The 14624-nt window shown below is 39.3% G+C and overlaps 1 protein-coding gene across 2 annotated transcripts; it reads right to left on the bottom strand.

Moving 5' to 3' along the window:
- Positions 1-9132: 9132 nt before the first annotated feature.
- acp5a (acid phosphatase 5a, tartrate resistant) lies at positions 9133-14368 on the bottom strand. Of its 2 annotated transcripts, none has more exons than XM_031284375.2 (6): positions 14127-14368; positions 13414-13504; positions 13108-13307; positions 12886-13010; positions 10371-10716; positions 9133-9794 (listed from the first exon to the last, which is right to left on the bottom strand). In XM_031284375.2, the coding sequence occupies exons 2-6, from the start codon at positions 13502-13504 to the stop codon at positions 9555-9557; spliced, it is 1002 nt and encodes a 333-aa protein (XP_031140235.1). In that variant the 5' UTR covers positions 14127-14368; the 3' UTR covers positions 9133-9554. The 2 variants fall into 2 exon arrangements, with proteins under 2 accessions (XP_031140235.1, XP_031140234.1); XM_031284374.2 differs by lacking the exon at positions 14127-14368 and adding an exon at positions 13674-13948.
- Positions 14369-14624: the final 256 nt, after the last annotated feature.

The raw sequence follows: 14624 nt of genomic DNA, 5'->3' as shown, positions 1-14624 counted from the left end.
GATGGGGCTGGGATGAGGGACTGATTGATCGTTGCTGTGATTGGAAGTGTAATCTCTCCCTTCCTCTCTCTCTGTCTGTCTGTGTCACCGCCCACAGTCTGGATTATTTCTGCAGAGGGGACACAGCAGAGAGGCACCGAGGCTGTCTTAAATGACCTGATGTCTGTTGAGGATGGCCTGATGATAACATTATGGTACTAATAATAACTGCTGTGTAGAAAACATGTTGGTGAATCAGAACGACAAAGATCCACACGTTTAATCTGGAAGCTGCAAAAACTTGGTCTTGACAGGTGGGTGGATTTATTCACTGATGGCCTATTTTCATGTTGGTTAAGTGGCTTCCATCTGCTCTGTGTTAAAGTTATTTAAACAATAAAATATACATATTTTTTAAATTGTAGACTTTGCCTCTCTGCATTGTAGGCAGTGACACCTCAGCAAGTGGATGATCGAATTGGGTAACCTTTCAATTTGAATATAATAAAATAACTACGACTCCTTGGAGGACGTGGAAGCTCCTACTCTGGGAATATGGACAACTTTAACTACACAAACAAAGGCGGACTTCCATTCCAGTTCTCTGTTCAAAATGGGGAGCCTCTGTACACGGAGTACAAGCCTCCTTCCAGGGACCTCATCCAGCTTCCTAAATCAGTCCTCTACCTTGTGGTGGCTGCTCTGGTCGTAGTTGGTGTTGCTTATGCTATCGTGGGTCACCTCATCAAAGACCTCATGCTGGATATAACAGGTACTCAAGTCTAATAGAGGTAGCTGTCTCATGTTACTATTAGTTTACCAGAATTCCCCTTGATCTTTATATGCGTCTGTCATCTTGTGCTGTCTATCCTCATACATCAATTCAAGTTTGATAGTGCATGACAGTGTACAACACATATGCTGGTACAGTTTGGAGCTAGTGACGCAAAAGTAAACAGTCTTTAAACAGGTTTGAATGTCTTCTTGAAGGTGTTTGTTTGATTTGCTCCACCAGGGTATGTCTACAACTTAGACAGGATCAGCAGATGTCTAAGACTGTACTCTGGCTGAATTAGAAAAATATCAGGGCTGATGCACTTCAACATTCAACACAAGACTCTAAATTCAGTACACACGTAGAATCACAGTGTTTGTATGTGTGTGTGTGTGTGTGTGTGTGTGTTTGTGTGTGTGTGTTTTTAAAACAAATATTTCTGTAAAAAACATAAAGGCTGAAATAACAAAATCTTTTCCAAGTAATGTTTCTTGGAGCTCATACATGTAAGTGCTGGAGAACTTGCTGTCAGTGGACTTTTCAGCAACAGCTACTAGGACTGCACAATATATAGTTTTTTTTTTAATTGTCATCGCAATATCAATATCAACTGGCGCAATAAACACACCGCAAAGGCTGCGACATACACTCACAGATTTTTTTTTGTGCTGGTCGAACGTGAGTGAGAATGAGTAAAATTGCACTTTAAAATGTAACTTCTTTTTTTAGTGGTGTCTTTTATATTCAATTCAATGTTCAATTTGTTTAATAAAAAGAATGTTGGAAATGATTTATTTCTTATGTTTTAAATTCAACAAGCAATTTGTTGTATTTTAGCAGAATACTGAAAAAACAGAGAGGCAGAAGTGAGTACACCTCAATATCTGTTCATCTATCGCAAATAATATCGTTATCACGATATTCAACAATGTTATCGCATATTTTCCTCACATCGTGCAGCCCTAACAGCTACTATGTGTGGTATATAAACAAGACAGTTGCAAAGATGTGGGAATAATAATTATGTAATACAATTCTCAATCCCCCATTTCTGTCCTTCCACAGACTGTTTGCTGGGCCCACTCGATGAGGACCTGAAAAAAGAGCAAGAGAGAGCGAAGGGAGTCACCCCTCTGCACTTGCCACCTGTCCTCAGTCACTCCCACCCAAATGCCTTCCACGTGTGGGACCAGGATGACATCATCATCCCCATGACTCCCCCACATGAAAGCCCGGATTCCAGCCCTCTGATGGCCGTCATCCCATACATACCTTCAATTTTTCCCAACTCCCACAGCATCCACAGCCCGCCCTACAGTCATCCAATCCCGAAGGAGAGTGATGCATGAGGCAACACAAAGGATCCAAGACAGTTTTCATTTACAGTGTATATCTGCTAAACATGGTTTCTTCTCTCTTTTTCTTATCCCTTTGTGCACTTTGATTTTCTTTAGTTGAGTGCTTTAGCTCCATGTGTTCACCTCTGAAACAACATTTTACCCCAATCTATTTTGTAAAACGTGTAACGTGTCACGAATTCAGCAACGTCATATGGCCTGCACAGACTTGGAAAGTATGCATTAAGACTTTGATCAATAGATTTACTTCTGTCGGAGTAACTGATGTGTCTACCTGAGACAAAAATCAAATGTTCTCAGGATCAGAGCCTGGGACACTCAGTGGGACGGCCTTTACTTGTTCATTATCCCTGTGGATTTGTGCCAAGTTAGCATTATGACTATTAACCTTCTCCTTCCACACACACCTCTTACTTTAGGCCATGCTGTCACATTTGTTTTTATGTAGCATCTTTACTTCATTGGACAAACTTTAGATGGAGTAATGTGGAGCTTGTGACCATATTCAACATCAAATAATCCAAATGTATAATCAGTTCATGTTTGGCTGTGAAAAGGAGGGGTGTGTCTTTTACTTCAGTGAATGACAGATCCAGCCAAAATAATGTCTTTTATCTTTACCGTTACACAGTGATTCTCAAATGTGTTCCACATATATATATTTTAATACAATATATACAAATAAAGGTGAATATGCACTGTAGGTGTACGCTAAGATAATATTTGCTAAACACTTTGTGTGTCAACGTTATTCTGATACTATGTGTATTTCTGGCACTTAGGAGGATCGGCCTACTAACTAATCGGGTGAAGTTAATTTAATTAGTGCAGGTGAGCGCGTTAACGTGACTGTGAGGCCTTTTAAGGACAGCATGCGTAATATTAATTAGAATGATCATCTCCGCTTTTCTGTTTCGGCAAATAGCCATAATAATACAGAAATAAGTGATTACATAATGTTAAATTGGTAAAAGGTGTGACATACTGTAGATACTACATTATGGCCTTAACCTAGCTGCATTATTTATTCAAGTCTGATCAACTGTTAAGATATGAAGTCTGTGACATTACACACACACACACACACACACACACAGACACAGTCAGTATCTGTACTTGTATTCATTTCTTTCATTATTAACTTTCATCTTCACTCTGTGTCCATAACTAAAAAGGAGATTATTGCACCTTTTCTCAATTAACATTGTTCAAGCCATCTGTTAAACCCAGAGTCCCTATATTCAGTGAGGGATGGAGATTAGAGAGAGAAGATTAGATGAGCAGCTTAGCCTTTAATACAGCATCCTTTTATTACTTTTGAGCTGTGGAATTAGGTAATTGGACAGCAGCAGCCTAATCTGAGTGAACGAACGTGAAACCGAACATTATTATCCTGCCTGTATGACAGGAGTCATTGGATCCAGGCTGAAGTGTGCAGAGACTAAAGAGTTTCAAGAGGGACGAGTGTTGAGTAGGTCTGGAAAAAAGGGGACAGCAGCACTGTGCTGCACAGACATCCAAAGTATTGTATCTAATAGGCAAGAGCTGATGTTTGCAACAACCTGAAGGGAAAACAAATGCACAGGTGTAAAGTTAAAACATCCCTGGTGTTGCAGTGGTACAAGTTGTGGGGTGCATGCATGTAGACACATGACTGTGTACGCGGCACGGTGGCTCAGCGATCACCGGTCCGGGCAGGGCCTTTCTGTGTGGAGTTTGCATGTTCTCTCCGTGTTTGAGTGGGTTTCCTCCGGGTGCTCCGGATTCCTCCCACCATAAAGACATGCATGCTAGGTAACTGGGACTACAGTTGAAAATCAGCCGTCTGGCTAACACTGGCACATTTTCAGAAATGTTGATTAATGTGCATTGTCCTAATAAAACATAGGAGATATAATTTAATAGAATATCACATTAGATGTATTCTTCTGCTTACCATTTAGTCAACGCTTCCATGTTTATTGAAGGGTATCAACAAGTTAGAAATTAAATGCATCTTTTTTAAATGTGTTTTTAGTTCTTAGTAAAAACACGATAGAAGGTGTGCTAATCCTATTTCCTTAGGCAGGAGATCTTAGTGCTCTAAACTCTGACACTGCGGGAGATGCCCAGGAGCTGTGTAAGTGGTGCAGAGGGGGTTAGAGGTTAAGGTGGAACCAATTGATAAAGAAGGTAAGTCTGTGAGGAAGTGATACACAGGATTCCAGGTTCCAGACCCACTGTGTAACCCTTAAACCACATGGGTAATTTTATCACCCTTCTCGACACATTTATTTAATTTCTATCGTTTTTCCTGGGTTGTTGATGATGTTGAAAGATCCTTTTATTGTGTCTGTGTTGGTAAATGATGTGAACATTTTAATTTGAGTGAAGTTAAGGCAAAGCTCTGGACTTATAGTACCTGCACATAATCCTACACTACATTATTGGAATAAAAATATTGAGCTGTCAGACAGAAACACCACAATAACATGGAGGGTAAAGACATTTTAGGATTAGCTGTTGTCTGGAACATGTGAGTGCAGGATTACTGCGCTCCAGTTTCGGACATTTGTTGGCAGGTGGGATACATACTATGTAGCTACATTTCAACTGAATCTACACCTGTGTGACTGAGGGTTGGGCCACTGCTGAAAAACTGCTGAAAGAGCTAACGGTCACAAAAAGTGTACAGTTGTGTTGAATAAGTGCACCAACAGAATTCAAGAAATGTAACACTGATAGCTGAATATTTTACAGAGGGTAAACCAAATAAACTAAATAACTGCTACAGTAGGAACATGGCTCCCATTAGGTTTCAGTGTCGGTATCAGTCAACTCCTGTACCTTGTTCTGCATATTTCTCTGGGAAAGTTTCAAACATGTGAACTTGTTCCTCTTTGTCAGTGCAGTTTGACTCGGTTTGACAGGTGTTTCTACAATGTAGACAGAGTTACAGTAATTTGACCTTTTGGGTTTCTCGTGTTGCTTTTAAATATCATGTATGAAAATGCTGATCGTTAGCAGCTATTTTATGATGACAGTTCACATTTTATAATAATAATAATAATAATAATAATAATTCATACTTTATTAATCCCGCAAGGGGAAATTACAGTGTTTTCACTCTGTTTTCACAAATTACACACAGGCCTGAATTACACACACATGCTCAGTACCTATACATGCACTAATGGAGAGATGTCAGAGTGGGGGAGCTGCCAAGGGGGTAAGCCTCTCTCCACAACGCGTACCTCCTATGGCGCCATTTTGATGCTAACAAGCACTCACCCGCCGTTAGCATTCCATTGACTGCCATTCATTTTGACGTCACTTTGACAGCGAATAACTTTACATCTGCGTTTAAAGACTTTATTTGTCCATTGTTTATTTCTAAAGAAACACGACAATGTATAAAAAGCTCCATTACCTTGTACCTCACGTTATGGCTCCGTAGTATATGTTTTTGTAAAAATAGGCTAACGATTGTGTCATAACCACGCGACTTACTGTCGCATTGTAGAGGAATTACCGTATAGTACAGGAGAAGCAGGCAGTTTCGACTTACATTAGCCGTTTAAGTTTAATTACTAATGTTAACTAGCACTTTAGTTAGCAATAATTAGCCTGTGCCTATGTTATCTCCTAACATATACCTACGTTCGGAATGACTGAGATTTCTCTTGGCACAGCTACCAGAAGACTTACAACTTTCAGACAGCTTGCTCACGCCACATTTACGTCTTCAAGCTCAGTTTGGTGCTGCGCAGTAACGCTCGGCCATCACTGGAAAAGTGCTTTTAATAGCAACGGGATCTATTTGTCCATTTATTTTTCTGTCTATGGGAGCTGCCCATGGAAAGGCAGCCCAAGCAGTTGGGGGTTCAGTGCCTTGCTCAAGCTTGGCAGTGCCCAGGAGGTGAACTGGCACCTCTTCACCTACCAGTCCACCACCATACTTTGGTCTGTATGGGGACTTGAACCAGCAACCCTCAGGTTCCCAATCCAACTCCCTACTGACTGAGTTACTGCCACCCCAAAAGCCTGCAAAAACTGTTAACAATCAGCTGAGAAACATTAGCATTCATTTGAAGTGGTGTTTGTGTCAACCTGGTGAATAAGCCCTATATTTACTGTCTTTCAGCTCTGTTTTTGGTCTCTACCAACTCTTGTTGAAATATCTGGCACTTTATCTGCTACATTACCCCACTATGTTTACCATCTAGTTGCTAAATTTGCCAGTCTGCCATTTGGCACTTTACAGGTAGTGTACAGTGAGGTTTAAAGCTTTTTCACTGAAAACAACCAAAACAGTAAAGTTATAGGCTATAGCTTTGTCAGTATATATGTGGTTATTGCAAAAAATATCGGTTTTAGCCGATTTAATCATGAATTTAAACATCCACCGAGGACCCCTGCAGGTGAGAGATCAAAATGTACAAGCTTATAATTACTGTAAATTCAGAAAGTGTCTAATCCACGTGTCAAACTCAAGGCCCGCGGGCCAAATCCGGCCCCTTGCAGATTTAGATCCGGCCCATATATCAATTTGGGTTCACAATAAATTTTGGCCCGCCTAGTTGTGCACCAAACTAAAAACACAGGAAAGTGTTTTTTAAACTGCAATTACCTGACATTGAAAGCAGAATATGGCAGATTTGCTGACTGAGACTCAGAAATTCCCCCAGAAGAAGCGGAGAGTTTTCATATTCAGGCTAAGAAACAGGTTGTTGTTAAAAAATGTATCTTTGTTTTTGCTTGATTTGCTAAATTCTATGATGGCTAAGGAACTCTTTTGATGACTTTTGTAGGGCTTCATGTCAACAAAAAGCGTACAAAAATGTCGGAAAAAGCAACAAATTTACAAAAAGGTGACAAATGTCTGAGAAAGCCACAAAAAAGTCGGAACAAAAACAACAAAAATGAGGAAAAAAACTACCAAAATGTAAAAAAAAAGTGACATGCAGTAAGTAAATCACGTCAATAAACTGTACATGTCTGGCCCTTGGTGTGATTCTCTTTTTCCAGTGTGGCCCTTAGTGAAAATGAGTTTGACACGCCTGGTCTAATCTGTCTGACGTGATGTGCAAACGTGAGGCTTTCTTTTGCTCTGCAGTCAGAGTTAAGCGGTCCTTACCTGTTCTTTAGCCTCAGGTGACCGTCTTACCCTTGGCCGATTCCTTATTGCCGTTGACTCAATTCTCAGTTCCAGTTCAGTCAGCGGACTGTAACTCATCCTAAATGGATCATGACACAACAGTTAAAGAGTCAGTAACCCTATAGTAGCCAGACTGTGGTTAAGACATTCACATTCATTACATTATACAATAAGACATTACAGCATCCTGGCCTGTTTGGGGATTTGTGAACCTACTAACCAACATACAGTGGTCATTCTCATGCAACTTTTTTCTACATTTCTTTTATTGATGCAGAATAAAAGAGGTGAGATAAAAAAAAGAATCCTGCTTACATAATAAGAAAATTAAAGGCAGCAAAGTTAAACAATTCAACTTTCTGCAGGAGGAGGTGAAAAATCCCATCTGTTCTGCTTTGCTCCCAGGTTAATGATGTGATGTCAACAGTTGGCTGAGTTTATCTGCCAATCGGCTGTCTGTCAGCCTAATCCTCTGTTGGCAGGCCAGGTGGTTCTCTGTGAGGGACAAAAGATCAGCGACTGTGGACGTCTTGACCTCTCCCATCCTTCAGTAGCAGCAGCAATGTCGTGGCAGTATTTAAACTCTGCACATGGGCTTCTAATAGGATTAGCATTACACCATTATATGGCCCGTATATTTTACCATTTTGTGATGAGATCCAAATGTGTTACAATAGTTTTTGTATTTTAAACTTTTACAATTTAAATGTTGCAAATGAAAGCAATGGAAATGCACGCCTTGAAGCGAATTCCAAAATACAGCCCTTATATAGTTTTCCATAATGCGTAAGAAAATTAGGCAAAGCCAAAACGCAAAACAAAACCGCAATGAGTCATTTTGCAAAAGGGCTACTGTTGGCTCAGCCTGGTAGCCATGCAACTAATCTAAAAGCAAAATGTAAGCCATAGTTTTGCACCATAATCCTCATTTGGAACATTAAAGTCAGGCAATTGTCTCAAACTAGTTATTTGCATCTGCCAGACACACAAAAACATCTACATTTTATATACCTAAAAGGTTAGCAGGCAAGCTTAGAGAAATATGTATTTCATGGCTTACAGTCATGTGAAAAAATTAGGACACCCATGCTAAAGATGACTAAAAAGAGGAATAAAAAAATCATCTTTTGCAAATTGATCTTAATGCCTTAATTAAAAAAATGAGGTACTTGGGGTACTTTCCATAAAATCATCTCTCAATGTAAATCAAACCAGTATTAGGCTAACTGATCTAAAACCATGCCAATCTCTAGGTATGGTGAAGGGGATGTGATGATGTGGGGCTATTTTAATTCCAAAGGCCAAGGGAACTTTATGAACTTTAACAATAAAAATCTGCCTGCCTCTATGGAAATTTAACATAGGGGTGTACTTACTTATGACCCTTGTATTTTAAGGAAGAACATTTATTTATTCACGATACATTATTCATTCACAAACAAAATTGGTGTCCTTAAAGGTTGGATTTTTCCTCATTTTTTTAATTAAGGCATTAAGATCAATTTCCAAAAGACGATTTTTTTATTCCTCTTTTTAGTCAACTTTAGCATGGGTGTCCTAATTTTTTCACGACTGTAGATGTGCATAACTGCAAGCCTATGTCATATGCTTATTGTCACCTGATTGATCATAACCATAATAAAGCAGCTACTGTTTGTCAAGTCATATTAGCAATACTGGGAGCTATGCTACTGTAGTTACTATAGATTCCTACCCGACTCCTCATGTGAGCAAAGTAGGCCCAAATAAATGTAGACATTTAGCACTAAGTGTTAGATGGATCAAGTTCAGAAAAAAAAGAAAAAGAGTAGCTACCAGGCGTTCTGTTTCACTTCCTTGTGACATACGTACCAGACCAAAAGAAAAGTGAATGCACTGATGTCTTAGAGAACCTGAATTTATCCCAAGCCTCATGTTGAATTCTCCTTTCCATACAGAAATACAGCCGACTAAGCAGATCCATTCTCAGTTGCATTTACAGATTATACACAAAGCACTTCTATAAACCACATTTCAAAGAGTCAGCACACATGGGATTGTAACCCCTTCTACACTAAGCAGATTGAAGCAATCATTGTAAGCTTCAAGTCAAACTTACACCACAAGTCACAAGACAGGCATGTTTGTTAGAAACCACATTTATTCGCTATCACAATAAATGTACAAGTAAAACTAGTCGATTCTTTTTAAAATGTGCATTACGATTACTTTGACATTTTAAAAAAACAGAGTAACAGCAATTACATTAATGTCTGCAGACTGCAGTCTGCAATTAAAAACTTGAATGCCCCTGTGATGAGCTCGTCTACTCAAAGCTCCTTTGGGAGAGCACAGTGCGGTAGAGAGAAGTTCCTTTAGCCTGGAAAAAGGTCACGATCATCTTGTCCTTTGTGACTTCAGCGTGGACGAAGCCTCCCAGTGTTGAAGCTTGGCCAGTGAAGAACTTCACAGAACCTTTGGGTACCTGGTTCCAGTGAGTGATATCGGGATCCAGGAAGTTTCCAGCACCGCTCACCACGTAGCCCACACCAGACTCTTCAATGTACTGTATGGGGGACAAGGACAAGAAGGGATTGAAGGCAAAAGCAGCCTTGCAGATTTTAAACCTAGCATTTACATTTGAATAGTTGTATTATTTCAAACATACAAAAAAAAAAAAAAAAATGAAATAAAATAAAAAAAATTAAAAATGAAAAAAATTAATACAAGATAGTTAAAAAAAAAAAAAAAAAAAAAAGCAGAAACAAGCTAAATACATAAATACTCTTGTCCGAAAAGGAGTAGGAAGAAACTAAATGATTTTCTGGTCCTACCCTTTTTGAAATGTCCATACCCTTATTAAAGTGTTTTCAATCTATTGTTTTTCAACAACCATACAACCCAATAATAATAATAAAAATAATAAAATGCTGATCAATTAATAGATCAACTTACTATTCCATCATTTTCTTAATTAAATAATTGGTTGATGTGCCATCCTTAAGCTACTGTCCATCCATTATATTTAACAAGCACAATTTGCTTCTAAATAGATCACAACAACACTGAAACAAGTTAATACAAAATGATACACTACCCGTCAATAATATGAACATCTCTACTACATTTAGCATGAACCAACCTGCAGATTGTGGTCATGGCCACAGAAGTAAGCTGTGGCTTTGTATTTAAGGAGCAGAGGATGAAGCTTCTGCAGGAGACACTCGGTGGGCCCGTGTTCGGACACGGACCACACAGGGTAGTGTCCGGCCAACAACAGGAAGTCTGCCTTGGACCGGGCCAGTCTCTCCTGCAGCCACGTCAGCTGACGGTTGGCATCCACCGCACGTAGGGGGCCTCTGGGCTTCTGATCCGAGAAGTCGTCAGAGTTGCCGCACAGCAGTATGGTGTCAAGCATGATAATGGTCAAGGTTTTCCCGGTGTTGGGGATGTGGAAGTTCAGCTCGTAGTAGTAAGAGGGAAATTTCCTAATGGAGGTAACAGAAGAGCAGCGTGGAAATAAACACATTCTCACTCCCTAAAACCGTTGCACTGTGATGCACTTTGTGTTGCCAAATGGTAACTGCAGGTAAGTGCAGGCAGCAGAAGCTGAACACATTTTCACACTTTGTCTTCAATGATGCAGTTTTGCGATTGCTTTGGCAAAATTTTTCCATTCAGTTTCTCAAAACCACACAGCCCTCAAGAAAACAAAATGACATTTTCTCAACTTGTCAATACACCCATCAAAACCTACAATTTGTGCTCATTTTAAAATGTGTTCTCACTAATTTACCAATGAATAAGAAAATTAACTAGAAAATGCATTTCCTGCAGAAAATGCATGTGAATGCTAAATGGCTAAATTGCTAAAGCTAAACTGGAGTAGTGGATTAGTTGAAGTAGTGAGAATAGTTCGAAAAGTGGTAATGGTTTTAATTAGTATGAATTTCATTGACAAGTTGAATAACATCACTAAATGTAAAAAAAGATGTGGAATAATTAAAGTTTTTTTGAAACGCTAATGCTAAGGCTAAACTGGATTGCTGGTTAAAATGTGTAAGAAAAATGTGAAGTTGTGAGAAATGTGGAAAAGTGATAATTGTTTTAATTAATATATCTTTAAAAGTTGAATAATAGCCATATTGTATGAAAGTTGTAGGTGTTACAACAGTGGCACAGCGGTGGTAAACGAGCGACATATTACTGTCTGTAGTTGCAATTTGACTGTCTGGCGAAAATGCTGCGTCATGCTTACTAATCAGTGGCCATGTTTGTAAACACAGAGGAGATCCCTTTGATCTCTATAATCAGTGTCAGTCAATGTCAATCAGTGACTGCTGGCATTAATAGACACAGAGCGACCTGTGAAAGAAAGGCTCAGACAGCCTAAACTATAGGTGGAATAAGTGAAATGACCTCATTTTCAGCGCCACAAGTCCTTTGGGAACGTATTGATATAAAATTTATGTGGAAAAATTTAAAAATGTGGGCATATCAGCGATTCAAAAAAAGTGGTTCGCTGTACCTTCGCGTGGAAATGTCAAGGATGTTTAACATGGGCAGAGAATGGAGGAAGATTTGGAACTGTTGTCATTTGTAAGCTCACCGACCAAAATGTATAAGTCCTATTGCTTAAATGAGCACATTGGCTGAAGGTAGACAAGCATACCTACGTTATGATGTATATATGTTGTATGACAAGGAAAAATTGTGGCGAGAGCAAGTTATAGAGAAGGGACTAAGATGATTTTTTAAGGCTCTGCTCTGGCATAGACATCACCCACTATGTCATACACCCATAAGCTACAACCATTAAAAGCTTCCTGAAAGAAACACTAAACTTAAACTTAATTTTCACAAAAACTGTTAAAGTTATCAAACTGCTGAGATAGAGCCCAATAGCTGAAGTTTTTGTGGATGGTTTAAAGTTTGATTGGTGTCTGTAGGTAGAAGTATGAAGTAGGAGTAGCATTTTGAAGTAGAAGAGGATTTAAAGCCTGCTCTCATTGACTTTAATTTAAAAAAGTCCCATTATGTGCTTAAAGAGCTGAACATTTTGATATTTGAATGTTTTTTGTAGCTTAACGTGTGCAGAAGTTAGAGGCAACCAAAGAAAGTTGAAGAAATAAAGAATTGGATAACAATATTGTGAATGCAGCTAAATCAGCATTCACACAAATACAGACATCAATATCAACCTCTGCAACCATCACTTTAAACTTTTGTGCAGCACCTCCACAGTATTGACTCAAATTTACCAAACGTTACTGCATGTTTATGGAATTTACTATTTGAAATCTTTACTATCTGAAAACATTTGTATACAGTAAAATATTGGCACTGTTTGTATTGCTGAATAGGACTGAAAAGATATTCTAAACAAGGAGTCTACACCATTGATTTACATTTTAAATATATTCTAACAAAAATGTGAAAAAAAATGTATTTTACACAAAAATGTTTCTGTAGCTACATGTTGACCATTGTTTGAGTTTAAAGTAGTTTTGAGGTATTGAGTCAGGTTTTGTGAAGGTATTGAAGATTTGGTTTTTGTGTTTACAGTTTTGAGATAAAGTTGGGTTGGAAATATGTCTTTGCAATTTTGAAAAACTGCTAATGTTTCAAGTTTAGAAAACATTTAAGCTGGTTCTTACCATCTGTCAGATTTTGTGCTGTACTCGATCTGTGCTTTGACGTTCCCTGCATGGTCATGATTGCCAGCAATCACATACCAGGGGACTTTGAGAGACTTTGCCGTGTACACAGACTCAAAAGTTTCCTGACAGATTCAGAGCAGAAACCAGGGTTTTTCAATGTTGCTTTCACATCAGGTTAAACTCTCGTTTTTTTGAAGAGATGAATTTTACTCCACTGACCTGAAACCGAGGAGAATCCACACTGTCCACACCTTTGTAGTAGAAGTTATCGCCAAGGGCCAGAACAAAGTCAGCTCCCATCTGCTCTGCTACTTTGCTCATTTCTCGAGCAGTAGCCTTCTGCACAGCGGTGATGTAGGGGGGATAAGGCATTCCGCCCCAGTCTCCTACAGCCAGGAACCTAATGGAGGTTCGGTTTGCTGTGAGGGATCACAACAAAATCAGAGAGAGCTGACAAGTCTGAGGAGCAGGACCTCACAGATATAAAGTTGTCCATCATAAAAGCCCATGTGAAGTGATACTTACTGCTACTATGCTTCAGGTCCTGGAAGGCAGTCGGGTAGCAGTAGGCGACAGGAATGGCAGCAATCAAGATGTATGCTAGTGCAAGTGCCATCTTTAAAGAAAGAAAGAAAAACCCAAAACAGATCAACAGTTAGCAGCAGAATTTAACACAGTGCAGAGTAAGAACAAGACATTTAGCTATAACCACAACTGAAAGTTAAAGCATGCACAATCAAAGAAACCAGAAGAGGAAGCAGAACCAAAGCGCAGCTTCAGTGTACCATGCAAGCCTCCGCTTCCCCTCTCTCTCTCTCTCTCTCTCTCTCTTCCTCCTACTTCACTAAACAACAATAGCTTTTGCTTGTATGCCTTCAGGTGACATGTGATTGGCTGCAGCCTGAAGCAGACATGTCCCAGCTGGAGCTTATAGAAGCTAATCAAAGGAGCAATGTCCATGAGGCTGAGAGGAGCAGAGGTCACAAATTCATGTTTGTCAAAGCATTTAATCATTCTGCTTCTTTTTAATAGGAAACTCTGCTCTTTCCGATCACATGAACTTCACCAGCCTTAGCAGAGACACCACAAAAGTAAAGCAGTATCTCATGCCTCGATCCTTTCCCATCACAAAGAAGACAAAGCTGTCTGACAAGAAAAACAACATGCCAAGAGGTGGTGTCAGTGTTCAGAGGTATTAATGTCAGAGAGCCAAAGATAAGAGTAAAACAAACACTCACGGCTGATAAGTGGTGGTGTGCTCACAGGAGGACCTGACGGGACACTCTCCGTCCTCTCAGTGCTCTTTCTGCCTGCCTTATATCGGGTGAATGATCATTGCTCACACACTGACTCAGTCTTGGGACCACAGTCATCTGGGCCACATGTGATCCGCAATGGTTATAATAGCTGGGGTGTCCAGACTGCACTTGATCCACTTCCGTGTTAATCACCGTTTTCCTTCTTCATTTATTCCATCTTTAAGGATCATTTCGGAATAAGAAATGTAGCTTTAACATGAAGCACAATACATAAATAAATATGTAATAAATAAATAAATGGTATAGTCTCAAAAAATGCAGTCTTTTATTTGTTTTATGGTCTTATTAAACTTGAGTTCCACAACCCCCTATTTTCACACTGAAAACAGGACTCACTGCTCTTTTCTCACTTTGATGCAAGCATATAATTATCCGCACAACAACTAGAAGGCCATTGGCACAGCATCATAAGTTATA

The sequence above is a fragment of the Sander lucioperca genome, chromosome 4 (assembly GCF_008315115.2).
Source record: "Sander lucioperca isolate FBNREF2018 chromosome 4, SLUC_FBN_1.2, whole genome shotgun sequence".
NCBI lineage: Eukaryota > Metazoa > Chordata > Actinopteri > Perciformes > Percidae > Sander > Sander lucioperca.
Note: the sequence above shows the minus strand (reverse complement) of the source record. Positions and strands in the feature narration are given on the sequence as shown.

Coding starts and splice junctions, on each gene's coding strand:
- acp5a (XM_031284374.2), bottom strand. Junction 13,011..13,107: donor TGGATTCTCCTCGGTTTCAG/GTCAGTGGAGTA, acceptor TGAATCTGTCAG/GAAACTTTTGAGTCTGTGTA. Junction 10,717..12,885: donor AGCACAAAATCTGACAGATG/GTAAGAACCAGC, acceptor TACCTCCATTAG/GAAATTTCCCTCTTACTACT.